This window comes from Oryzias melastigma, linkage group LG19, assembly GCF_002922805.2.
Source record: "Oryzias melastigma strain HK-1 linkage group LG19, ASM292280v2, whole genome shotgun sequence".
Taxonomy (NCBI): Eukaryota; Metazoa; Chordata; class Actinopteri; order Beloniformes; family Adrianichthyidae; genus Oryzias; species Oryzias melastigma.
The window spans coordinates 1,717,414-1,745,284 of NC_050530.1; the positions used below are offsets into that span (position 1 = coordinate 1,717,414).

Below are 27,871 nucleotides of genomic sequence, written 5' to 3' on the forward strand. Positions count from 1 at the left end.
GAGGGGGGAGAAGGGCCTGGAAGGGCGGGGGAGGCGGAGGGCTCTGGTTGGGTGGAGGGGGGATCGGTTCCGAACCGGAAGAGTAGGTGGGAGACGAGGCTTCATCGCTGCTGCTGTGGTCCTCGCCGCTGTCGCTGCTGAGCCGCCGGGACATGAAGCCCCCATCCTGATCCTCTGGGAAACTCATCTGAGGGAGGAGGAGCATCATCAGAACGCTGCCGAACGTTAACGCTAAGAATCATCAGAAAGCTGCCGAACGTTAACGCTAAGAATCATCAGAACGCTGCCGAACGTTAACGCTAAGAATCATCAGAACGCTGCCGAACGTTAACGCTAAGAATCATCAGAACATTTTAAACGTTAACGCTAAGAATCATCAGAACATTTTAAACGTTAACGCTAAGAATCATCACAACATTTTAAACGTTAACGCTAAGAATCATCACAACATTTTAAACGTTAACGTTAAGAATCATCAGAACATTTTAAACGTTAACGTTAAGAATCATCACAACATTTTAAACGTTAATGCTAAGAATCATCCGAACACTTCCGAACATTAACGCTAAGAATCATCACAACATTTTAAACGTTAACGCTAAGAATCATCACATTTCCGAACGTTAACGCTAAGAATCATCACAACATTTTAAACGTTAACGCTAAACATCATCTGAACGCTTCAGAACGTTAACGCTAAGAATCATCAGAAAACTTCCGAACGTTAACGCTAAGAATCATCCGAACACTTCTGAACGTTAACGCTAAGGATTATCAGAACATTTTAAATATTAACGCTAAGCATCATCAGAACATTTCCAAACGTTAACGCTAAGAATCATCCGAACACTTCCGAACATTAACGATAAGAATCATCAGAACATTTTAAACGTTAACGCTAAGCATCATCAGAACATTTCCCAACTTTGATGCTAGTTATGACCAGAGCTTATTTTGGTAAATTTCTGATCTTAATTGCTAATATTTAACAGAGATTTTATTGGTAAAATATCCAAACTTAAACGCAAATCTTCATCAGAGTTTCTTCTGGTAACATTTCTGATGTTTTTTTCGCTAACCATCATCAGAGCGTCTTTCGCACTTTCGAACTTTAACGCTAATCACCATTAGGGCTTTTTTGGTAGAATTTCCAAACTTTAACGATAATCATCGTCATTGCTTCTTTTGGTAAAACTTCCGAACTTTAACGCTAATCATCATTAGGACTTTTTTTGGTAGAACTTCCAAACTTTAGCGCTAATCATCATCAGAGCTTTTCTTGTTGAAACTTTCGAACTTTAATGCTAATCATCATTTTAGTTTCTTTTGCTAACACCTCTGGACCTTAACGCAAATCATCATCAAAGATTCTTTTGGTGACACTTCTGAACTTAAATGCTAATCAACACCAGAGCTTTTTTTTTAGCAAAGCCTCTGAACTTTAACACCAATCGTCACCAGAGCTTCTTTTGCCAAAATTTCTGAACTTAATGCTAATTGTCATTAGAGCTTTCTCTGGTAACACTCCTGAACTTAAACCCCAATCATGCTCAGATCTTATTCTGGTAACAGCCCAGAATTTCAACGCTAATCAGAAGCCTAATCGAACAGTGTCAGTTAATAAAATACTTGAAACAGAAACTTGTATACAACTGAGTGAAAATGACTGAAATCTTGTAACTGTGCGTGTTAGCTCTGGTTCTTTAGTTCCTTAGCAACAAAGAAGTATGTTGTCAGGCATGAAGCGCTTTAAACATCTCCAGAAATTGTGAATCTACATGTGAAGCACAGAAAATGTAATGATGTGAAGAAGCAGCAAAGAAACCGTAGATCTGCTAATTGTTGCCATAAACAGAAAAACATTCAGAGAAGATGAAGCAGGGCGGCGTGACCATGCTTTACAGCCTAACTTAATGTTACTTACAGGTTCACCTCTTCTCCTCAAACCATGACAACCATCTTGACGTATCTGTTCGTGTGATACAATAATAAAATCTTAATCCTACAGTCATTATTTAATCTTAAGGTACAGGATTATCTAAATGAGGAGGATAAGAGACGAAGATTCCATCCTGAATGCTTTTATTAGCAAGAAAACAAACACAGGTTTGAGTTTCTGTGTGCTTCTTGGATCATTAAATATGGATCATAAAAGTTTAAGACACATGTGTCAAACTCGAGGCCCGGGGGCCGGATCCGGCCCTCCAGGTAATTCTATTCGGCCCTCCAGATCTTTTGATTTTATTGTTATTAATGACCCACTTATCTTAAACTTGTATCATTTTGACAAAATATATTTTTATGGAGAGTAAAATATTGAAAGTTATTTAAGGTTTAAGTTGATTTATTCTGGAATAATATTCCTGCATTTTTATTATTCATAATTATGTTAAAAAGTTATGGTTTTCAAGTTTGAAAAATTGCCGTTCTGCTAGCTTTTTGGACTATGTTTTAGGCTATTTTGGAGTTTAGCTAATATTTCAGCAAACGTGTTAGCTGTTTTGGCTAATTTAGACTTTTCTTTTAAATTTTTTTTAGACTATTTCTTGAGTTTAGCTAATATTTCAGCTACATGCTAGCTGTTTTGGCTAACCTAAGTTTTTTTTGTCTTTTTTTTAGGCTAATTTGGCATTAAGCTAATATTTACCTGCTAGCTGTTTTGGCTAATTTAGTCTTTTTTCAGTTTTTGAGGTTATTCTGAAGTTCAGCTATTTTTTTCAGCTACATGCTAGCGGTTTTGGCTAATTTAGGCTTTTTAAAAAGTTTTTTAGACCATTTTGGAGTTTAGCTATTTTTGTCAGCTACATGCTAGCTGTTTTGGCAAATCTACGTTTTTTTGTTTTGTTTTTAAGGCTAATTTGGCATTTAGCTAATATTTACCTGAGCTGTTTTGGCTAATTTAGTCTTTTTTCAGTGTTTTAGGTTATTTTTAAGTTTAGTTAGTTTATCTGTTTTTTTTGTTTTGTTTTTTAGGCTAATTAGCATTTAGCTATTATTTTGGCTTGCTGTCAGCTTCAGCATTTTTAGCTATCAATTTCAGCATTCTCAGCTATCAACACTATCATCTTAAGAACTATATCTTGTTCATAAAAATATCAAAAAAATAAATTATTAAAAATTTACAGTTGTAAAGTTTAAAATTTAAGTTTCAGAGTGTTCAACACATGTTTATCCTGTTCGGCTTACTACCTAAGGTGCGTTTTGAAATTGGCCTCTTGTGCGACTGAGTTTGACACTCCTGGTTTGAGACATCAAGCTGTGAGAAAAAGTTTAATTGATGTGATTGAGGATTTTATTGGAACATTTCTTGACAGGATTTAGGGGTGTGCATTGACCAGACTCTGGCAATACGATACGTATCGCGATACAGGTGTCGTGATACAAAACATATTTTTATTATAACTTAGGAATTATCTGAGTATGAATAAATTTTTCACAAGTAAAAGTCAAATTGTAAAAGTAAAAATACAATGTTTGCTTATAAATAATTAATAAATTTAGCAGTATTTTAAATTGGTACAAGTATTGCCAAAGAAAGTATCGCGATATTTCACTGAATCGATATTCTCTAGTTCGCAGACACCGGTATGAAAAAAGTTATCTTTTACGATTTATCTTTGGTTTGAAGAACCGTTCCACTCACCTCCTCGTAGTCATTCTCGCCGGGTACGAAGTCGTCCACCAGAGTGACCCGGTGACCCAGCTGCTCGCTCAGGGCGTCCAGGAACTTGTCGGTGTCCCGGCTGCGCGGCGGGCGGGAGAAGGTGAAGAGCTTCCTGCGGCGGGAGTTCGGGCCGCCGTCTGACAGCTGAGGCGAGGCGGGGGGGCTCTCCAGGCTGACGTAGGGGTTGGAGTCCACGCTGCTCTGGTGGTGGATCTGGTACACGGGGGTGGGAAGAGGCTCCTTCCAGGACAGCGTCAGGCCGGACTTCCGGTTCCCTGCAGAGATCGGGGTTAGAGTCTCTCCGGATGAACTCTCAGAGGGAGTTTTCATGTGTCGACCTTCTCTAGGATCTCTGTAGGTCAGCTTAACTGGTAACCCTGGCAACTGGAGAGTGAAAACTGCAGGCTGGAAAGCACAGATTGCTGGATTTGAATGAGCGACTCATTCAAAAATCAGTGGTTTTTGTGCCATGTTCACAGCAGACTCTAATCAGTGGATGTGTTCCTTCAAAGACCTCAACGGTGTGAACATGGCATCTGTCATCTGCTATCAAGACCAGCATTTAAAGACCCACTCCGAGGAAAACTGGGTTTTTGAACTTGTTCTTGTAGCTTTTTTTTTTTTAATTTAGAGCATATATAAAGATAGTTAAGATCAAAATAGCATTTCTGAGTAGTTCTTTTTTCAGATCAGGAGTAGACCAAGAAGTCCCATTTTCGCCATTTTTGTTGCACCGCTCAATGAGTTATATAGGCTAGAGTTGCTACGCTAGCTTGTTGCATTCACAAAGTTGGACTCCTGTGATTGGCGTTTAGTAAGATTTTTGAGGCTGTTTTGAAGGCTAATATTACAGCTACATGCTAGCTGATTTGGCCAAGTTAGGCTTTTTTTTAGAGTTTAAGTTTAAGGCTGTTTTGGATTTAGGCTGATACTTACAGGCTAGCTGTTGTGGCTCCGTTTGTTTTTTTTTTTGTCATTTGTAGCCTATTTTTAAGTTTAGCTAATATTTCAGCTACATGCTAGCTGTTTTTGGCTAATTTTGACTTTTTGTTATTTTTTTAATTCCTCTTTGAGGTTTAGCGATTTTTTTTTCAGCTACATACTAGCTGTTTTGGCTAATTTAGGATCTTTTTTAAAAGTTTTTTAAGCTGGATTGGATTTAAGCTATTTTTTACCCGCCAGATGTTTTAGCTAAGCTAGGCTTTTTTTCAATTGTTTTAGGCTTTTTGGAGTTTAGCTATTTTTTCAGCTACATGCTAGCTGTTTTGGCTAATTTTGGCATTTATTTAGGCTATTTTGGAGTGAGACTAATATTTACACACTAGCTGTTTTAGTTAAGTCGGGCATTTTTTTCTTTTTTAGGCTATTTTGAAGTTTAGCTATTTTTTCAGCTACATGGTGGCTCTTTTGGCTAATTTAGGCTTTTTTCCATTTTTTAGGTTATTTTTTTAGTTAGCCTGATATTTACACGCTAGCTGTTCTGGCTAATTTAGGATCTTTGTTTTAAGTTTTTTAAGCTGGATTGGACTTCAGCTATTTTTAACACACCAGATGTTTTAGCTAAGCTAGGCTTTTTTTTAATTTTCTAGGCTTCTTTGGAGTTTAGCTATTTTTTCAGCTACATGCTAGCTGTTTTGGCTGATTTTGACATTTTTTCCATATTTTAGGCTATTTTGGAGTTTACACGCTAGCTTTTTTGGCTAATTTAAGCTTTTTTTTATTTATTTATTTTTTTTTTTGAAGTTTACCGATTTTTTTTTCAGCTACATACTAGCTTTTTTGGCTAACGTTTAAGTTCATAATTACGTTAAAAAGTTACAGTTTAAAAGTTTTAAAACATGGTGTTTATCCAGTTCGACCTGCGATCTAAGGCGTGTTTTGGATTTTAGCCACTTATGAGTTTGACACCCCTGGTTTATAGAAAAGTTTTCAAATGTCGTTAATGATTTGTACAAAAGCATTAATATCACGACATGGGTCTTACTTTTGTGATTATCAGAGTTTCTTCCCTTTTGGACCAAAGTTGAGGATTTTATGGTCATTTTACGTCTCTGCTAAGTCGTACCACGTTGTTTATTGACCTGTCCAATATGGCGTCTCTCTTTACGTATCCTGGACAATGCTAACAGGCTAGCATAGCATCTCTAGCTATACATTTCATTGGCAATGTTATGTTAGTTTGGGCTGTAAGCTAGCAGGATAGCATGTAAACAGATGCATGATGGGAAAGGGGCGGGGCTACTCCTTGCCAACAGTCCCTTAAAGGTGAGTTTTTAATAAGCCGCTCTACAGAAACTATGATTTTGCCTAAAAACAGCATCATCATAGTTCAGAGTGGGACTTTAAGCGCTTGACAGTAAATGGCGAATCACCTCTGATGGAGCGGCAGCATGTGTGCGCGAGTGTCGCCCCGGGGTACCTGTGAGGGGGGGCAGTGTGAGGGGGGAGAGAGCGCGGCCGAAGGCCTCGGTCTGCCCCGGCGCCTCGGGCTCGGCGGGGGAGCCCCCGCCCCGCAGCGGAGACGCGCCCTTCCCTGCGAACATGCTCTCCAGCTCCGTGTACACGCCTGTCATCTGGAGGCAGGATCAGCCGTTAGCACTCACGCGGCGCCCTCTTGGGGTCGGACACACCAGCCGCTCTTCACTGATACCTACATGACTGAGGTCAGGGGACTCGGGGAAGGAGGTTCCATCTCCTGACTGCCTCTCCTCCGGGCTCCCACATTCATCCAAATGAATTCCTAAAGCACATAAAGCACGAGGAGACATGAAGACCTCCTTCATCCGCCCCCCCTGCAGCTGAGGGGGCCGATGAACGCGTGGAGGACGGAGTCAGCTATGGCGATGAAGGTCCATGGAGGTGCAGCTGATGGACCCCCCAGTGAGAGCCTGGGGGGTCCATCACAAACAGAAGCAGCAGAGATGATGTGAGGGGAGGAGTTTGCTCTGCAGAGCCTCGAGTTTATCGTTTGATAGACTCCAATTCATGAAAACACAACAACAAAACTCAAATCTATGAAACCTTTGCTGCTTGGTCGATTTATGTTTATTTAAATGACTAATTTAGCTTTATTTAAATTAATTTAGTCAATTAATATCTGTAAAAAAATCAACACTATATAAAACACTAATTATTCATAAAAAATACAAATTTTACAAATATTGTATAAATATATATCATGTATAAACATTTTATACTTAATTTACATTCAATATAAACACAAAATGTTACTTTAAAGTTATTGCTTAGTGAAAATGTTCTTTTACTAATGAATTAAATTCATTTTTCTTTTATTTTTGTGCTTGTTTATTTTTTTTTATTTATATCTAAATAGTTAAACTCTTGTTTACCAAACTATTTTAGCTTAGATTTACTAAAAAAAGAGATTTACGAAGAAATACAAAAAATAAACAACTATATAAAAAAGGAAACTGATGTATCTGTTTATGTATATATTTCTAAATTTTAGATTTTTTTTGTTTTTCAATGAAAAATTTTCCTATTAAGTTTGATTTATCCATTTAAAGATAAATATTTCTTTTATTTTTTTTCCTTATTTTTTTGTTTTTGTTGATTGCTTGACATAAAATAAATTCCAATAATGTAAAAAAGTAAGAAATTTAATTAGGATGGATAAAATAAATAATAAATCTAGTCAGAAAATGTAGTAATTACAATAATTATGCAGCAGATACTATAAAGGACAAATAAAAGGCATAAAACAAGTAAATACATAAATTATAGGATTTTAACAGCTTTTAGGATAAAAAAAATCCCAGAATATTTAAAACTTTCTTGATTTCTAGGTTGTTAATTTTAGGTTTTAGGAGTTTTGTCACTGAAAACAACTTTTAATTCTTCAAAAAAAAAGCTCAACATAATTAAATTTGTTACATTTTCTTAAAAATTTGAATAAGTAATGTTAAATGTTCCAACATATATGATTTTTTTAGCCATTTTCCGTCCTCAAAGGCTGGTTTTGACATGGGATTGGAATCACCGTCTCAGAAAGGGCCGGATCCCTGTGGGACTCCGCCGTCGGAGCGCAGCAGCTTACCCATCCCCAGGTGCGTCCCGATGATGCAGTCGTCGGAGCTGCGCTCCCGGATGCTGCTGCGGTACGACGACCCGGTCACGCGCACCGAGCTGCTGCGCCGGTGATGCTCCGACGCTCCGTCCGGCTCCAGCACGGCTGTGAAAAACAAAGAGTTTGAGCTCAAAGCTGCGGCTGCGTCTGCGCAGGCGGAGCAGCCGGCGCTCACCGCTGCTCTTGAAGCCCAGGAAGCGCGACAGCTTGCTCTGGCAGCGCTCCTGCTCGTCGTAGGTCAGCAGCTGGTAGATGAACTGCCAGATCAGCTGTTTGGCCGGAGTGTCCAGAACCGGAAACACGTCGACTATCAGGGTGTCCACGTTCCTGCAAACACAGAACAGATCTGTGTTCAGGAGGAGACGGGAGGAGAATGTCGGAGAGGATTTCACTGAAGCCTCTGGGTAAGGAGAGGAAACGGCTGACATTCTGCCTCAGAGATGCTGCAGGTTTGGAGCGTCTGTCGATATCCGTCCACAAACATTACAGAGCAAAACGCTGGAGAGACGGAGAAGTTAAGTTTGGCTGTAACTATTTATTCTGATTCTGCTGGAATCTTCTGGTAAACTGGAGCTTTGAGGTTTGTCTTGATGGTGATGCTTGTGAAGCTGCAGAGGCGGGAAGGGACCGTCAATAAAGTTCACAAGAACAGATAAAAACAATTTCTACGTAATTCACAATAAATAATCCCCAAAAATCAACAGGACTCATTATTGTTAATAAATAAATCCTAATATTGTTTCACTCAGAACGGACCAGCGTGTTGTTGTTGTTGTTGTTGTTGTTTTATATCGGTTGTAATTCAGAAAAACTAAATAAATTAGTTCAGAATACGAAAAATTAATTATAAGAATTTAAATAAATGTCTTAAAGAACAAAAAACTTTTATCTTGACGAAACAAAAAAATTAAATTGCAAGAAAAACAATTAATGATCAAAGATTATTTAAAAATATATTTCTAGAAAAAAGTAAAACACTAAAAGAAGAAAAAAATGTTTTAAAAATGTCCCGAAAAGCAACAAAATTCTCTTGAAAATAATTTAAAGAAAAAACTCAAAATCCAGAAAAAAAATATTGAAAATCATCTTTTAAACTTTCTTGAAAAAAAGTTTGATCAGAAATTAATTAAAAATGTTTTTATTGAAAAACAAAAACAAAAATCTAAGTAAAACGATAAAAATATTTCAAAAATCAGAATATCTTGAAAAATCTTTCTTGAAATCTATAAACATCCTGGGGGGGAAATAAACTTAGAAACACAACAAAAAAAGTAGAAAATCACTTAAAAAAACTTTAAAGACAACATAAATAATCTCAAAATTATGGTTTTAAAATAAATCTCAAAAATATTATATAGTATATCATCACAAATATTTGAAAATTATTCTAAAATATCTTGAGGAAAATTTCTTGAAAAACAAAAAACCCTAACCCTACAAAAAACAAAAAAAAAAAATTAAAATCTTTTTTTAAATATCTAACATCTCAAAGATGATCCTTAAATTCATTTAAATAATTTCTGGAAAACAAAAAGAAACAATCTTGAAAAATCGTTCAAAAGTATCTTAAAAAAAAAAATGAAAATCAAAAACTTGAAAAAAACAAAAAGCAAAAAAAAGTCGTCACTTATTTTTTGTTAAAAAAAATTCTGAAAGAAATAATCTAAAATAATTATAAAATATCTAGAAAAAACAAAAAAATTAAAAGAAAAATCAAAAATCATTAAGAATCAATTCTAAAAAAGTCAACTCAAAAATCATTTTTTAAAAATATCTTGAAAAACAAACAAAAAACGATCTCAACCACCCTTAAAATATATATTTTAAAACCACAAATATGATCTTTGAGAGCATGTTTTAAAAATCTCAAAAACAGACTCCGTGTCATGAAGTTGACCACAGCGTCTCGCTCACGCTGGGATTTGCTGCTTTGTGCTAAACGTCGTCTTTGAGACTGACTTACAAAAATAAACATTTCACAGGGTCAATATAAGTAATATTTCCTCATTTTTAGCTCTGTAATGTTTGTGGATAAAGAACAAAACAAACGAGTGACATCGTGACGAGTTCATCTGTTTTCATGAGAAGTTCTTAAGAAATGAACATAAAAACTGAACTACAGTCGGCCTCTGGACTCTGGGATCAACGTTCCTCCGTGGTCGATCCCTCTCCTGGTGAACCTGTTCTAGACGTGTTCTCTCACCGGTGCTGGAAGAAGGTCTCCAGAGCTTTGCAGACGGTGTATCTCTCCTGGATGGTGAGCAGATGCTCCAGCTGCTGGCTGAAGGTCCGGCCGTGGACTTTGATGCTCGGAGGGAGGATCTCCGCCACCCACTGGAGCGAGCTGAGAGCCGGAGACCTGCGGAGCCAAGCTGAGAGTCACGGTCCGTCCTCAGACGTTCACGGACGGGAACGTGGCGTCGGCTCCTCACCGAGAGCGAGGCAGAGTGGTGGGGGCCAGACTCGGGGGCTCGTCCGGCTCCGTTTGCTCTGAGGAGAAGTCCGCCGGCCCCTCCTCCACCACCAGGGTGGGCATGGCGCCGCTGCCCTGCAGCATGGACACCACCTTCTCATGGGAGCAGCTCCTGTGAGGAGACCAGACGGACATGAGGAGGACGCCTCCATGGAGGGGTCAAGTCGGGGTCAAGTCGGGGTCGGCTCGAAGGGGAAACAGAATGAAGAGAAGAGACATCGAAACTGAAAAAATGTTTTGGAAATTAAAAAAATAACTAAAAACTTGAAATAAATATTGAAAATTAAAAAATATATGAAAATGTGAAAAAAATGTAAAATTAAAAAAACTATTAATAGCTTGAATGAATAAATATAAATGTAAAAATTACCAACTGAAAAGTTATCTATTCATTAGTAATACATGCTGTTTGGAATGTTCAAGTTTTCATTAAAAAAAACAGCATTTTTCAGGTTTTTTTTTCAAATTTCAAGATTAATTTCAAGTTTTCAGGGTTTTTTTGAAATTAAAAAAATAATTTTATTTTCATATTTTTTTCAGATTTTCAAAATTTATTTAACATTTTCAGTATTTCTTTTTTACAAATTTAATCTTTGTTTTTGTTTGTTTCACAAGTTTTCATATTTTTTCAAATTTTCAAGATTGATTTCAAGTTTTCAGTATTTTTTTGTCAAATTTATTTATTTATTTTTTTATTTTCATATTTTCTTTCAAATTTTCAAGATTGATTTAAAGTTTTCATATTTTTTCAAATTTTCTAGATTTATTTCAAGTTTTTAGTACTTTTTTGTCAAATTTAATTTTTGTTTTTCAAATTTTCATATATATATATATATTGGAATTTTCAAGATTTATTTAAAGATTTCTGTATTTTTTTTTCAATTTTTTTTTTATTTATTTTCATATTTTTTTCAGATTTTCAAGATTTATTTAAAAGTTTCAGTATTTCTTTTTACAAATGTAATTTTTGTTTTTCAGATTTTTCAAATTTTCATATTTTTTCAAATTTCAAGATTTATGTCAAGTTTTCCTTTTTTTTTTCAAATTTTCAAAAAAAATTTTCTTCAAATTTCCATTTTTTTCCAGATTTACAACATCTTGTTTCCAAATTAAATGTTGTTTCAGTAACAATGTTTGTATTTCTAAGTCTAAAGTCTTCATCTGTTTTTTCTTTCACTTTAATGATCCTGATTTGATCCCGTAGTTTCCTGTCTGGATGTTATTGCAGTCGTACAAATGTGGGGGGAAAAAAAATCTTCTCTACTCCAGTGTTTCTTCCACATGAACTTTAATATCACAGCATAAACTTTTCCATTTATCACTTGTTTATGGTTCCTTCGTTTCTCTCTTCCATCAGCCTCACCACAGCTTCCTCCCTCAGACCTGATCTGGACTCCTACTCCATCCTGACCAGCAGGAGGTCGAGGAGTCGACTAAGAGGAGAACAGGTGACTCCCACAGAAGAAGTTTGGATCTGCTCTCAACATCACTTTTTAAAACTGGATCTCAAAGACGACTGAAGATAGAAACACCTTTGAAGTTTGAATACTTCTATTTATTTATTTTGTTCTCTTGAAAAGATTCAAGAACATTTTTTCAAAAAAGTTTCTATGTTTTCATTCTTATTTTCACAGCCTTCAATTTTCATCCAAACCATCAACTTTCTTAAATGTAGAACTTTTTTATGTTTATTAAATAATTTCTCCAGGAAACTCAGATATATTTGTTTATTCTTTTTAAAGAGTAAAACTTAAGAAAGTCTGAATTTGTGATTTTTAATTTCAGCACAACTTAAAAACTAAAACTACTTTCAAATTTGGCCACTGTATATTTTTGTCTTGTCTTGTTGTTAATGTTTTCACTGTTTATTTAATGTTTTAAACATAAGTTTTAAATGATTAGTTTTATCATTTACATTTTTGGGTTGCTAACCTCTTTAATTTAAATAATTTATTGTTTTTAATTTTCATATTTAGTTTTTTATATTTCATTTGCTGGTGCATTTTTTTCTGTTTTTTTAATTTTGTTTTGTTAAATTTTATATTTTTTGCCAATGATTATTTAATATTTTAAAATTATTTTTTTTGTTTGTTTTTCAATCTTTTTAATTAAAATAATTTATTGTTTTAAATTTTCATGTTTAGTTTTTTTATTTTTAATTTCTGGGATGCTGGAATTTATCATTTCTTTCTGCTTTTTTCCTATTTAATTTTATTTCGTCTAATTTTTTATGTTTTTATTGCTGTCTATTTAATTTTAATGGTTTTTGTTTCTTTGGTAGCTTTATTTTTTTTGCTAACCTTTTAATTTTAATTTCTTGTTTTTAACTTTCCGATTTTGTTTTTATATAAATTTTTTTAGATGCTGCAATTTTTTTTAAACATTTTTTTGACTATTTTTTTACTTTTTCACTGTTTCTTTATTGCTTTAAATTTCTAATGTTTTTATTAAAGTTTTTTAATTTGAACATTTTGGCTGATAACCCTTTTAATTCAATGAATTTATTGTTTTTAATTTTCTGAATTATTTTTTTCATTTTAGTCTAATTTTATTATTTTGTTTTTATTCCTTTTTTTCACTTTTGTATTTAGTGCTTTAGAGTTCATCAATTGCTGCTAAAATAATGAGATAAAAAAAATATGTCTGATTAACTTTCAAAGTCCAGAAGGAAAAGATCTTTGATTCTCTGATTAAAAGTCTTTAGTTTATGCTTGAATTCTTATTTTTTTCTTCCTCAAATCGTTTGTGACCTCCTGGAGCGTCTGTGTTTCTGCAGACCAACCTCATGTCCAGCCCGTTCAGGAAGAGGATGCGGTCGCCTGACTTCAGCCCACACTCCTCCGCTGGACTGTCTGGGAGGAGAACGAGGAGAATCGCACGTCAGGCCCAGATTGGAAATGGACCCTGGCAGCAGCCGTCCAGATAACAACGGGCAGAACGGTGACTAACTGATGCTGTCGGTCTGAGCGCCGCTTAAACAGGAGCAGCGTGCTAAACGCTTTTACGTAACAAGGCGGCGGTGTCAACACAAACGGCTGCTGGAGTCGCCGCCGAATCCTCCTCACGCCGCAGTGACAGCTGTTGGAAATATTCACGTTCATCCGCTTTCTCTTAAAGGCCTTTGTAGTTTCCGGGTAATCAGTAAAGGTTCAGATCATGACGGGAGACGTGCCATCCGCCCCCGCCATCTCCATCTCAGCCTCCATGAGGCCCACTGAGTCAGGCGGCTTCAGCACATGTTGGTGGGAGAGGATGGTGGGCGAGCAGAGTGCCGTCATCATCGGCTGCACGCACACAAACGCACACAAACACACACACACACACACACACACACCTCCTGCCTCTCACAGGAATCTGGTAAATTCTCTCTGTCTGCTGAGCTCAGGAGTCCAGATCAGGGAATTCAGAGAAAATCCTTCCTAACAAAAGTGATACAATTACATAAGGAGAAATGTGTAGAAAAAATCTGTAGAAAATTAATTATGATTTAATTTTTCATAAATAACATTTAATTTAAATGGAAAAATATATAAATATGCAGTTTTAGAGATTCAAATGAATATCAAATTCAAGCCCTCACACCCAATTTTTTAGTTTTTTCAAAATGCCGGCTTTCCTGTTGTTTTATCTCCATAGCAACCATTTAATTTTATGGTCGCCTGATGATGACGAACAAATCGATGTCATTTTCATAAGAATCAGCAAAAGTACATTTTAGGATTTCCTTAGCAACGGAGGATTTTGGTTCGCCACACCCACATTCCTCATATGTTCATATCGAATCTTACATCGTTTTGTTCAGCTTGAGCCAACAAATCATGGATTACACAATATTCTGGTCAAAAATGAGCGAGCGATTAGAGAGAGCAGTTATCATACACTGTAAAAAATGATCAAATAACAAAAGTATTTTGTTACATTTATAATCGTTATTTTTTATCAAATGTAAATTTCAAGTTTAATGAACCACCAATAATCCATTAATTTGATAAAAACTAATCATTTTAAATGTAACAAATTTCAGATTTTTTCTTAATTGATCCGATCTTTCACTTTTTTCAGTGTCCAAATGTTGATTCAGACCGACTCGGACCAATCACTTGTTGGAACCAGAAGGGTCACATTTTCATACTAGCTATGTCCAGGTCTCTCTTATGCCGTCAATGATTGTGGAATGTGAGTAAACTTCTGTGATGATCACATGAACAGAAGTTTTCTCTTCCCATATGGTGGTAAAATGTAAAAAAAAAAAAAATCACATTTTGACCTAAAAAGCCGCCATGCTGTAGGTCCTGTAGCCATCCCATAATCATTTCAAAACTTCTTTTGGACATTCCTGACATATTTGGTTTTGTTAGTGGAGAGTTTTGTTTTGTTTTGTTTTTTTTAGCCCCATATGAGGTTTCTGCCCCATTCATCATTTTGAATGTTCCAGCTGTAATGTCATCAGTTGTCATCGAGACTCATTCTCTCTGGGCGCTAAAGTGTGGTGGACAACATGAATGCAAAAGACACAACACAACATATAGCAAAGCACAACAACAAAAGATTAAGCACAACGACAAATCATGAAGCATGACGACAATAGCTGAAACATGACAACAAAAGCTGAAGCACAACAACAAAAACCGAGGCACTACAACAAAAGATGAAGCAGGATAGCGAAACATGAAGCACGATGACAAAAGATGTAGCATGGCAACAAAAGCCGAAGCACAACAACAAATCATGAAGCACGACGACACAAGATGAAGTACAACGACAAATCATGAAGCACAACAACAAAAGCCGAAACACACGGCAAAAGATGAAGCAGGATAGCGAAACATGAAGCACGATGACAAAAGATGAAGCATGGCAACAAAAGCCGAAGCACATCGACAAATCATGAAGCACAACGACAAAAGCCGAAACACACGGCAAAAGATGAAGCAAGATAGCGAAACATGAAGCACGACGACAAAAGATGAAGCACGACGACGAAAGATGAAGCATGGCAACAAAAGCAGAAGCACAACAACAAATCATGAAGCACAACAACAAAAGCCGAATCATGATGAAAAACATCGAAGCACAACGACAATAGCTGTAGTACAACAACAAAATCCAAAGAACTACAACAAACGCCGAAGCATGAGAACAAAAGATGAAGCATGAAGACAAAACCTCAAAGCACTACAACAAAAACTGAAGCGCGACGCCCAAAGATGAAGCATGATGACAGCAGCTGAAGCATGACAACAAAAGCCGAAGCATGACGACAAGAGATAACACGACAGCGAAACATGAAGCACGATGACAAAAGATGAAACACAATGACAAATGCCACAATACAACTGAATTCATTCATTTAGAAATGCAGATGGAAGTTTTTCAGGATACAGAAAAAACATCTTTTCATCAGGAACAACTTTTTTAACACAATATTTCACCAAATGTTTTACTTTTTTATCACAAAATTTGCTTTACAACTCCAATATCTGTTTACAATGAACAAAATTTCTAACGTTTCACTTCAGCTAAACCAGTAAAAGTACAAATCTGACAAAAAATTTCCCTTTCTTTTACTATATTTTACCAATAATTAGAGTAATTTTACTGAAAATGCAATGAAGTAAAAAAAAAATAATGACAGAAGCTGAAAGTTATGTGAACATGTTGTATAATTGTTGCATAAATCCGAATGAATGATGACAAAGTTTATGTTGACTTTAGATTGTGACTAATCAATACTCATAAGGAGAATTACTCATCACAATCTGGCAAACATTTCTAATTCAAAGTGTTTAATTGTGAATGAGAAGGAAAACAAAACTAGGATGTGTAATATTATTATTATTATTATTATTATTATTATTATTATTATTATTATTGTGTCAGCTTTATAGACGCCAGAAAAAGCCAAAAAACATAAAAAAAAATACGTTTTTAACTTCTAATACTTAAATAAATGTAATATTTTATGTGACATAGTGTATATAACTTATTTTCCAACAGACCTTATGTTTGTTTTAGTGTCAAAAATGTTAAGAAAACAAATATAATACATCCAGGATTATGAATTTTAAACTAGAAATCAAAGTATAAACTTCAATAACTGATTTTTTCCCTCATAAAATGTCCTCAAAATCACCAGAGCACCTCCAACTTCCTACCACCCACAGAGAAACCACCAACCTGCACGACGAGGAGGAAGAGGAGGAGGAAGAGGAGGCGGCGGCTTTACCTGGGATGACGGCGTCGATGCAGACGGGGGCGTGGCCTCGCAGCGTGAAGCCGAAGCTCTTCTTCCCACGGTAGACGCGGATGACCCTGAGGGTGGAGACAGAAGCTGAAGCTCAACCTATTCTAATTAAAGTTCAATATTATGGGATGTTCTCTCAAATACCAATTTATATGAAAAAAAAAGACTTTTAAGGTGGTAATTTTAAAAAGTTTAAGTACAATTAGTATAAAACTGTCATTTTTAGCTATCAATTAAAAATGTAAACAATTAAAACTAATCAATTCATGTCTACAAATAATAGAAAAAAGGCAGAAATTGTGATTTAAGAACATGTTTTATGCTTTAGAATCGATTCCTGTGCGTGAACGAGGAGCGAGTCGGCCTGCTGGAGCCTCCTCTTTGTTTTTGTTCGTCACGTCTTGTAGGTGGGAGTCAGAAGACGCGGGGACATCACGTCCCGTCGGCTGACTCAAACTTCAGCTTTTTGTTTTCCCTTCTGCTCCAAAGCGGAGCTTGACAATCTGCTGATGTGTTTTTGTTTTATCCCCTCTTCATGAGAAGTGAGGCTGAGCTGCGTCCACAACCTGTTTCCATGGAAATGACTCCAGGCTGCACTGCCTGAGTGTATAAACAGAACAAAAAGATGCAGAGGGAGAGGAAACTGTATTCTTTACAGCTGCAGTTATGTAAGGCGGCTAAATGCAGAGAGGCATGCTGGGTGTTATGTGAGCGCATGAGGAGGCTGCAGCGCTCACAAACTCTAAGTGTGTGAATTCTTCAAAGCTTTCACACTATAGTGATTCTCCTGCTCCTTTCTGTACGTTTTCAGTATGTAAAAACTCAATCACACTTTGATTTCAGCGATCTTGGTATCAAGATTGTTCAAATATTGAGCAAAATATGTCCCATAGGAAATGAATGATAAAGTCTTCAAATTGTAAAATTTTAAGTAGATTAATCCTAAAATATATTCATGTTTTCATCTTTTATAGTAATTTATATTTTAAAAAAATGAGTTTAGCTAATATTTTAGCAACATGCTAACGTTTTTGGCATTTTTTTTTAACCTACTGGGGGTTTTTTGGGCCAATTTAGATTTTAGCTTCTATTTTAGCAACAAGCTAACGTTTTTGACTTGGATTACTGGGGAATTTTGGGCTATTATGGAGTTTAGCTAATATTTAAGCAACAAGTTAGCTTTTCTTTTGGCTAATTTGGCATAGACTGAGGTTTTTAGTGTTAGTTTGGAGTTTAGCTTGTATTTAAGCAACAAACTAGCTTGTTTTGCTAATTTGCTATCAATTAAGGTTTTTATTGGCTAATTTGGAGTTTAGCTAATATGTGGGAAACATGCTAACGTTTGTGGCTAATTTGTTTTCTACTGAGATTTTATAGAGTACTTTAGAGTTCAGCTTTTAATTTAGCAACATGCTAACCTTTTGAGTAATTTAGTTTACTGAGGAATTTTGGGCTTTTTTGAAGTTTAGCTAGTATTTAAGCAACAGGCTAGCTTTTTGGGGGGCTAATTTGTTATCTGAGTTTTTTTACTGGCTAATTTAGAGTTTAGCTTCTTTTTTAGCAACATGCTAACGTTTTTGGTTAATTTAGTTTGCTGAGGAATTTTAGGCTGTTTTGGAGTTTAGCTAGTAATTAAGCAACAAGCTAGCTTGTTTTGCTAATTTGTTATCTACTGATATTTTGATTGGTACATTTAGAGCTTAGCTAATATTTTAGCAACATGCTAACCTTTTGAGTAATTTAGTTTACTGAGGAATTTGTGGCTATTTTGAAGTTTAGCTAGTATTTGAGCAACAGACTAGCTTTTTTTGGCTAATTTGTTATCAGAGATTTTTACTGGCTAATTTAGAGTTTAGCTTCCTTTTTAGCAACATGCTAACGTTTTTGGCTAATTTAGTTTGCTGAGGAATTTTAGGCTGTTTGGAGTTTAGTTTGTATTTAAGCAAACAAGCTAGCTTGTTTGGCTAATTTGTTATTAACTAAGATTTTTATTGGCTATATTTAGAGTTTAGCTAATATGTGAGAAACATGATAACGTTTGTGGCTAATTTGTTACCTTCTGAGATTTTATAGACTACTTTAGAGTTCAGCTTCTATTTTAGCAGCATGCTAACCTTCTGATTAATTTAGTTTACTGAGGAATTTTAGTCTATTTTGAAGTTTAGCTCGTATTTAAGCAATAGGCTAGGTTTTTTGGCTAATTTGATGTCTGAGTTTTTTACTGGCTAATTTAGAGTTTAGCTTCTTTTTTATTAACATGCTAACGTTTTTGACTAATTTAGTTTTCTAAGGAATTTTAGGCTGTTTTGGAGTTTAAGCAACAAGCTAGCTTTTTTGGCAAATTTGTTTTCATTGGCTAATTTAAAGATTAGCTAATATTTTAGCAACAGGCTTACGTTTTGGGGGTTAGCTAGTATTTAAGCAACAAGCTAGCTGTTTTTGCAAATTTGGCATGCACTGAGGTAATTTTGCAGTTTAGCTCATATTTAACCAACAGACTAAATATTTTTGCAAAATTGACACGTATTAGGGATTTTTAAGCAATTTTACTACAAATGTTTCAGAAATTTAAGTCAACTTCAGCGCTATTTCATAGTTCTTTATCAAAATTTCCAGTCTTTTAGCAAATTTAACATTTTGCAAATAGCCTTTGCATTTTCAGTAAATCCCTTCAGCAATTAAAATAAATTAAGTCACTATTTTCACCCAAAAAATTCAGCATCTTCAGTGACTATTTTCAGCAAATGCATTCACTTTACCATTATCACAGCTTATGCAACTTTTATAGTTCTCACTGTTTTTGAGAAAAAAAATGCCTAAAAAACATTTTTTCCCCACAAATCTCACCTCTGATTGGGCCCTAAGGGGGGGTGTGCTGGCATCCCGGAGACGGACTTCCTCGGCCCCCTGTCCTTCTCCGCCTCGCCCCGCCCCCCGGGCTCCCCTCCATCCCTGGGCACGGAGCTGGCCCGCTTGGACCCGTGGCGGCGCTCGGAGTGGTCCTCGCTGCGGCTGCGGCGGAGCCGGCCCTGCGGCTCGCTGATGCTCTTGCTGCGGCACAGCCGGTTGATCACGTTCTGGGACACGGCGTCGTCGAAGCGCTGCCGGTGCTTCTTGGGGATGAAGATTCTGGCAAACATGGTGGCATGTGAGGAGGAGGAGGAGGGGGTTAGATGATGGAGTTTCCCTCAGACTGAAGAGAGATCTACATTACAGACCGACTTCAGTCTATAAATGAGAGAAAAAACTTAATTAAGTTGTGATAATCTTCCGATCCAGCACTGAGCTCAACAGGCTGACAGATCCTGAAGATGGGGATTATCTCCAGAGATGAAACGAGGGGAAAAACGTGGGTTCGTAGATGAAAAGTGAAGTTGTTCTTGTGGAGATGAGGAAATCGTGGCGTCAGTCGCTGCCTCCCGGAGTCTGAGTGCAGCAGCGAGAGGAACCGCAGCCAGAATAGAGGCAGAGAAAAGGTGTGGGAGTGAGAAAGCATGGGATTTCTCCTCTGCTTTCCCTCCCTCTCTCCATTTTAAGAAGCTGAATGTTTTTCTCTCCCACACTTCCGTCCACACCTCATCATCTCTGTCACGGTCGGATCCAGAGCCTCCCGTCGTTCCGAACTTCATGAATCGACGACCACACGTGATCAGAAACAGAAATGTGAAGCTTGATCATCTCAATTAGCATCAATGAACATTTATCCACTAAAATGAAGCGATTTCTCTAAACAGTCAGTTGTTATTTTCCACAATACCTCCCGCTGAAGAGCTTCCAACAGTTTGTCTCACACCTGAATGAGTATAATTCATTATCTGCATTTGACTGATCCCCTGGGGGAGGGGTGAGCTGCAGACACAGCTGCGCTCGGGAACCATTTGGTGGTTTAACCCCCAAATCCAACCTCTAAATGCTGAAAGAGAGACTGGGTCTTTGGTGAGACTCAGATAGGGATTTGAACTCACAACCTTCCAGTCTCAGGGTGGACGCTCTACCACAAGGCCTCTGAGTTCAGCTTTATGCTAGTAAAGAACATTTTCATTAAAATAAGTCCTGAAAGTGACAATTTTACACTAGAAAGAGACCACCAAAAGCTGTTTTAACTTCAGAACTACAGTTAAATGTGTAGAAATTCACTGTGATTGATTGAAAAAAAAGTATTTCCTTTCAGTCCAGACTAAAGATGATATTATCTAATTTAGAGAGAGGGGGGGGTGTCATTATTTCTATGGAATTACTCAAAATGACAAATAGTCCTAATAATAATAATAATAATAATAATAATAATCCCAAACATCACACATGAAAAACTCCATTGTTAAACAATAACTAACATGGGCTATTTTCATTGACTGTATATAGAGAACTGGACTGAGTGACTCCTCCCCCCCTTGCATTCCAAACAGGAAGTACCTGGATCTGACAAAATTCTGGTAGTCAGAATAACCGTTTTTTCTCTGATATATTTTTTTACCGTATTTTTTTTTTTAAATCCCAAGTTATAAACGGACCAATCAGATGCCTCGATTCCTCGAACACTGATTGACAGATTCTCCTGAGTCGCTTTCGCTGTACGGGGGGTGGATCGATGAATGCTAGTTTTTCTCTTCTGGGATATTTCTAGTGCTCTTGATTCTGGAATTGTAGGTTCAGACAGCTCTAGAAAAAGGCGAAGGCGCTTTATAAGGAGTGGGGAAAGAATTCGGACGTAGCCAAATGTATTTTCTGTGCTACGTGCTAATTAAGATAACCAACGACTATTGATGACATCATCGAGGGGAAGTAACATCCGAATTTGAAGAGAATATTCTTCCATAGCTCTTATTTCCAACTTGTATAATTTTGACAAAATATATTTTTATGGAGAGTAAAATATTGAAAGTTATTTAAGGTTTAAGTTGATTTATTCTGGAATAATATTCCTGCATTTTTATTATTCATAATTATGTTAAAAAGTTACAGTTTTAAAGTTTTAAAAAAATTAGGATTCTGATAGCTTTTTGGATTATTTTGGCATTTATAAAGAATTTTTCGGAGTTTAGCTAATGTTTCAGCTACCGTTTTTGCTAATTTAGGCTTTTTTCATTTTTTTTTGGCTGTTCTGTCATGAAGCCATTTTTTTTCAGCTACATGCTAGCTATTTTTGTTAACCTAAGTTTTTTGTTTGTATTTTTTAGGCAAATTTAGCATTTAGCTTATATTTTAGCAAGATATCAGCTTTAGCACTTTCAGCTATCAATTACAGCATCTTCAGCATCCAAATTCAGCTTACAGCATTCACACTAGCATCATCACAGTTAATGTATTTAGTTTTATATATTTAGTTTATAATTTTGTTAAAAAGTTACAGTTTTAAAGTTTTAAAAATGTCATTTTAGAATGTTTAATACATTTTACAACACATTTCACAGCATATTATACTATGAATGTAAGTGAAAAATAAAATTTTCATTTAATTTAATTTAAATGTGGGATAAGAATTCAGATTTGGCCAAACTTTTTTTAATTAAAGAAAAAAAAAATCTGGAAAAAAACATGAGTTCAAACAAAACAACTACAACACAAAAAAGTAGAATTTCTATAAAAACAAACCTAAAAATAAATCCCAACATGTATAACCCAAGAACTGAGTTGAAGATTTAAGAGTTTCATGGTTTCAACATCTCCTTCACTCTGAAACCACTTTAAAAAGATGAAAGGTCCAACCAAAACGTTCAGATACATAAGTGATTAATTGAAGCCCAAACGTGTCAGGAATGTCATTTTATTCCACTTTGAGGTTACAAACAGACTCGATCAGATCTGCTGCGTACATGAAGATGACTTTACAGTTTTTATGACACAAATGTCGTTTTCAAAGGTCTCCCTAAAACCTAAACTCTATTCTGTAAAACAGATTGATCCTCTTAATTCATCAAAAGATTGCTGAACCTCAGACCGTTCACACAAACAACTCCCTCCCACACCGGTCTGCTGTGATCCCACTGGGATGAATCAGCCGTTCGCACGCAGAACGTGTGGTTTGGGACAACAGTCCACCAATCAGCAGCAGATCCCGTCTGAGAGACGAGGAACAAACGCCACTCGAGCTCCACGTCCAGAGAAACTCATGAACGACTCGACAAAACAACCAGGATGAAGAGGAGCCGCTTCCCTCCTCATCGTTCAAGCATTAGGTCGTTAACAGACTAGAAAAATGAATAAAACCGCTCAATAAGAACTAATTAAAGAGTTTCTAACCAGAAAGAAAAATATTTCAAAATAAAATGTGTTTTACAGAACAAATATTTAATTAAAAAATCCTAAAGATTGATGTTTTTGACCCTCGACTTATCCATCATTCATGTCGTTACTTTAGTAGAGCACACTTTAACCTGGTACTCTCTGTACTTCTGACAGATGACTCAGCAGATTTTTAAAACAAACCATTCTAAGTTTCATTTGTTTTAGTCAAAAGCTGTAGAAACTTTTTAAATAAAGTTTGGAAAAATGTGGATTCTCGTTCCCAAGAAATCAGAATTTAATCCACTGATTTTATAGGTTTGATTCCTGCAGTGAAACAATTGACTGTATTTGAGAACTGGAAGGATTGACATGTGACGTCAGAGCAGAAACTACCCAACATGCACTGCAATCCAGGCGATCTGAACAGCGCTGCGTCCGGTGTGAACATTCATGAAACCGTGTATGACACGTTCTTGAACGCACCTCATATTTGATCAAAATACATACCTGTCTGCTCACTACTGCTCCCAGAGGTTAAGATTTGGAGGTTTAATTCATGAATTTACAGTATTCAGTAAATAAAGTTCAACAAATCCACATCTTAATTAAAGATTGTAGCATTGTTGCTACGATCTAATAATATGTTTTATCAGATTAATTCATTATTACAAATTATTTTGATTACCATTGTGACGCCATTTTGGATAGGGCAGGAAACAACAAGACATGGCTTAGCAGATACAGTAAAATGACCATAATATGCTTAATTTTGATCACATTTTAAAAGGAAAAAAATAATGAGATTGGAGGTTTTTTCTTTTAAAACTGGACCAAAATTAAGCATTTTATGGTCATATTACTTTATCTGCTAAGCCATGCCTCGTTGTTTCCTGCCCTATCCAATATGGCGGCGCTCTTTACATACATGGACCAATGGTAACAGGCTAGTGTAGCATCTCAAGCCTATATAACTCAACGTATTGCTAAAATAACGATTTTAGCAATTGTTTTAGCGATTGTTTTATCATTATGCTAGCTGTTTTGGCTAAATTAGTCATTTTTATAGTTTTTTAAAGTAATTTAACAGTTAGCTATATTTTTTTAGCATAATGTTATCTGCTTTGTTTAAATTAGTAATTTTTATAATTTTTTTAAAGCTAATTTGGAGTTAGCCAATTTTTTATCATTGTGGAAGTTGTTTTTAAGCTAATTTGATTGTTAGCAATTGTTTTATCAATATGCTAGCTGTTTTGGCTAAATTAGTAATTATGTTTTTTTAGCTAATTTGACGGTTAGCTATTGATTTTAGCATTATTTTAGCTGCTTTGGCAAAACTAGTAATTTTTATAGTTTTTTTTAAAGCAAATTTGAAATTAGCCTTTGTTTATCATAATGCTCGCTGTTTTGGCTAAATTAGTCATTTTTATAGTTTTTTTAAGCTAATTTAACAGTTAGCTATATTTTTGTAGCATAGTGTTCTCTGCTTTGTTTAAAGTAGTATTTTTTATAGTTTTTTTTTAAGCTAATTTGGAGTTAGGCATTGTTTTATCATTAAGCAAGTTGTTTCAGTTAAACTTGTCATTTTTTATTTTTTAAGCTAATTTGATGGTTAGGGATGGTTTTATCAATATGCTAGCTGTTTTGGCTAAATTAGTCATTTTTATATTTTTTTAAGCTAATTTGACGGTTAGCTATTACTTTTAGCATTATGTTAGCTGCTTTGTTCAAATTAGTCATTTTTATAGTTTGTTTAAAGCTAATTTGGAGTTAGCCATTGTTTTATCAATATGCTAGCTGTTTTGGCTAAATTAGTCATTTTTAATTTGTTTTAAGCTAATTTGATAGTTAACTATTGTTTTAGCCTCATGCTAGCTGTTTTGGCTAAATTCTGCATTTTTATATTTTCTAAGTTAATTTAACAGTTAGCTTTTATTTGTTTTGGGGCTGCACGGTGGCGCAGTGGTTAGCGCTCTTGCCTCACAGCGAGAAGGCCCCGGTTCGACTCCCAGCTGGGACCTTTCTGTGTGGAGTTTGCATGTTCTCCCCGTGCATGCGTGGGTTTTCACCGGGGACTCCGGCTTCCTCCCACCGTCCAAAAACATGCTTCATAGGTTGATTGGTGACTCTAAATTGGCCCTAGGTGTGAATGTGAGAGTGGAGTGGATGTGTGTGTGATTGAGGCCCTGAGACAGACTGGCGACCTGTCCAGGGTGAACCCCGCCTTCGCCCTTCAGTAGCCGGGATAGGCTCCGGCACCACTGTAACCCTAAAAAGCTTCAAACGGTTAAGAATATGAATAAATGAAATATAGTAACTAATTAGTAAAATTATTTAAATAAGTTTTGCAAAACTTTCAATTTTCACATAAAAACTGCTAAATCCGCCTAAAAAACTGTGTCACCTGACGTTCTCGTTCAGGTCCAGGTGTATTATCAGTTGCTGTAGGTCTCTGATCACTCGCCGGTGGATTTGCCGCCTGATCGCAGACTGCTGGCTACAACAAGCAGACTCACGGGATATAAATAAATGTTCTGTGGTGCTGTGAGCGCAGCAGCCCACTCGGTTCTTCTCTGTTTGCTATCTGTGCTTCCCTGCTGTCTGACATTTAGTCACACAGATACAGTAGCTGTCAGCCTGATATCTGTGTGTGAAGCTGCTGCTGCCAGCGTTATACCTGCAGATCCACCAAAACATCCTCGGAAAGACCTAATCCGACCTCGTTTGTGAGGAACAGAGATCTATAATTGTCTGGAGGAGCCTCGTGGAGGAGAGGAGGACTCGTTTCTCAACAAAAAAAGAAAAGCAGGAATGATGTGCAGAAAACTGCAGACCTGATTTCATTTCAGGAGTCGGGATGTGGCTCCGAGGCAGACGGTTTGGTGCATCATCTGTCTTCCTTAGGAGAGACGTGATGGATGCGTCTTTTCTGATTTATGGCTCACTTCAACACAATTCTGAACATTACAGAAGACGAGCTAAAAAAAACAGACTTTAAAAGTCTTTTTAGACTCCTCCAGCTGTGCATTGAGGATACAAAAAAAAACAGAAGATTTATGTGATTTTTATCATTTGTTGCCGTTGGTAACTAACTTTCTCCTCCACAGATTTGGAAAACCAGCTTTCAGACGACTTATAATTGTCTAAAAAAGAAAAATATCCAGCCAGCAGGTGTTGTGAAGCGTCGGAAGACATCTGTCTTAGTTCCTCAGGCGGTGACAGCTTTGCAGATTTAATTGCAACTAATCAAAATAAAAGGTTTTTCAGATAATTGCGAAGCTTTTATGTTTAAAAAGGAATCACAGCTTCAGTGTTACGACTTGGACGGGAAAGCAGTCTTTGAAGCTCAGCTAAAGTGAAACTGCAAACATGACTGGATGTTTGATTTTCTTCTCACCAAAAATCTCTTTTAAATCCTGTGAAGCAGAAATGAGTTCAGATAAAAGCCTCCAGAGATATTAATAGTATTGGTATTTTTAGGCCACTTGAGTTTAAAAAGAAAACTGTCAGCTTCTCACATCCTAACAACAATAAAACTCCAAATTTGTCTCCCGCCACATACTCAAAAACTCACCAAAATAAGTACACACCTAGTACCCGGTGACAAACAAAACTAAAACACAGGTGTTGGGGATATCCAAATGAAGTTTTTAAATTATTATGGGATGCCAACATGCCATTTTGTGGGAATGTGTCAAATTTGCCATTTTTTACATTTTTACTTTATTCTGAAAAAGAAAACTTCTCTTTATACAAAATTTCACACACATGCCACAACAACCATAGCTAAAGTTTTGTCGACCTTTGACCTTTGTAAGGGCCACAATCTTAAATATATATTTGCTAAAAATCAGCTTTAGGACCACCTAAACCCACAGATTTTTATCTATCACCTCCACACTCTTCAACCATCATTGCAAAGATACTAAGCAAACAACTTTGCTTTTAAAGTTTGTAGATTTCGAATGGCGTTAGCGTAGTTAGCTAGCAAAAGTGGCATTTACATTGTTGCTCACACATTTTTTCCCGGAATATTGTAAAAAGTGAATACATGAATCCCTGGCTCAAGCTGAACAATACAAAATAGCATACAATATGAATTTTTAAGAAATGTGGGCGTGGTTAACAAAAGCCTCAGTTGCAAAGGAAATCCGAAAAACTACTTTTACCAATTATTCTAAAAATTACATAGAAATGTTTGTCACTCTCTGGCAACCAAAAAATTAAATGGTTGCTATGGAGATAAAACCATCACAAAGACGCCAAACAATTTATTTCCTATCACACTAGTCTCCAACCACAACCGAAGTTTTGTTGACCCACGAAAAAGACCACAATCTTAAATATTTCAAGACTATCGCCTCCAAACTCTTTGAGCTCCATTGGGAAGATACTGGGGGTAAAGCTTTGCTTTTAAAGTTTGTAGATTTTGAATGGTATTTGTGTGGTTAGCTAGCAAAATTGGCATTTTCCTTGTTTATCGCATGTTTTAAGAAGAATATTGTGAAAGGTGAATAAATAAATCCCTGTGTCAAGCTGAACAAAACAATATAACACACAACATAAATATTTTAGGAATGTGGTTAACAAAAAAGCTCTGTTGCCAAGGAAATCCAAAAATCTACTTTTCCTAATTCTTCTAAAAATTACATAGACCTGTTTGTCACCTCCAGGCGACCAAAAAATTAAATGGTTGCTATGGAGATAAAACAAGAGAAAAGCTGCCATTTTGAAAAAAAGTTGCTTTTTTCCCTCCTTAATCTGACAGGTGCGGCTCTGACTGGGGGGAGGGGCAAGAATGAGAGGCAGCTGGTCAGCCACTGAAGGCTGAGGGGGCGGGGGTTGGGTAGCACCTGCGGGCCATCCAACGCCACCCACAGCTTTAATGTTTTACGCATATATGTGTACACACTAGAAACGAGGAAGTAGAGCACAATTTATACAAATATACACTAATGAATACACTCAGAAAAAGGATTAAAATGAGTAAAGAAATAGAGAGATTTTATATAAATTCTTAAACTTCACTTGAATATGCTTCCATGTCTTTTTGCTTTGATCTATTAACTATTTTAAGAGAAACAAAAGCCTTTCTTTAAGCCTTTTTGGGAAACGTGAGCCTCCTTAAAGTAATTTGCTGTCACATGAAAAAGAGTTCCTCTTAAGGAATCATCTGATGCA

The 27,871-nt window shown here is 36.2% G+C and overlaps 1 protein-coding gene and 1 long non-coding RNA gene across 3 annotated transcripts in view; one reads left to right on the plus strand and one right to left on the minus strand.

Annotated features, from left to right (window-relative positions):
- LOC112154604 overlaps positions 1–16,621 on the plus strand; it is a 25,729-nt gene extending 9,108 nt beyond the window's left edge. Inside the window, exons 2-4 of one of the 2 annotated variants that reach the window (XR_004949707.1) lie at positions 11,593–11,672; positions 13,001–13,164; positions 16,389–16,621. This is a non-coding gene — a long non-coding RNA (uncharacterized LOC112154604). Of the gene's footprint in view, positions 1–11,581; positions 11,673–13,000; positions 13,165–16,388 lie in introns of both variants that reach the window. The other variant, XR_002920671.2, reaches the window with a different exon arrangement.
- Positions 1–27,871, minus strand: part of grid2ipb (glutamate receptor, ionotropic, delta 2 (Grid2) interacting protein, b) — a gene marked incomplete in the record, with an annotated part of 45,775 nt that overhangs the window by 9,604 nt on the left and 8,300 nt on the right. Inside the window, 12 exon segments of the mRNA XM_036216957.1 lie at positions 1–187; positions 1,925–1,969; positions 3,644–3,939; positions 6,084–6,237; positions 6,319–6,404; positions 7,722–7,856; positions 7,927–8,078; positions 9,955–10,110; positions 10,184–10,336; positions 13,007–13,076; positions 16,451–16,536; positions 19,316–19,597. Coding sequence (XP_036072850.1) covers positions 1–187; positions 1,925–1,969; positions 3,644–3,939; positions 6,084–6,237; positions 6,319–6,404; positions 7,722–7,856; positions 7,927–8,078; positions 9,955–10,110; positions 10,184–10,336; positions 13,007–13,076; positions 16,451–16,536; positions 19,316–19,597 — 1,802 coding nt within the window.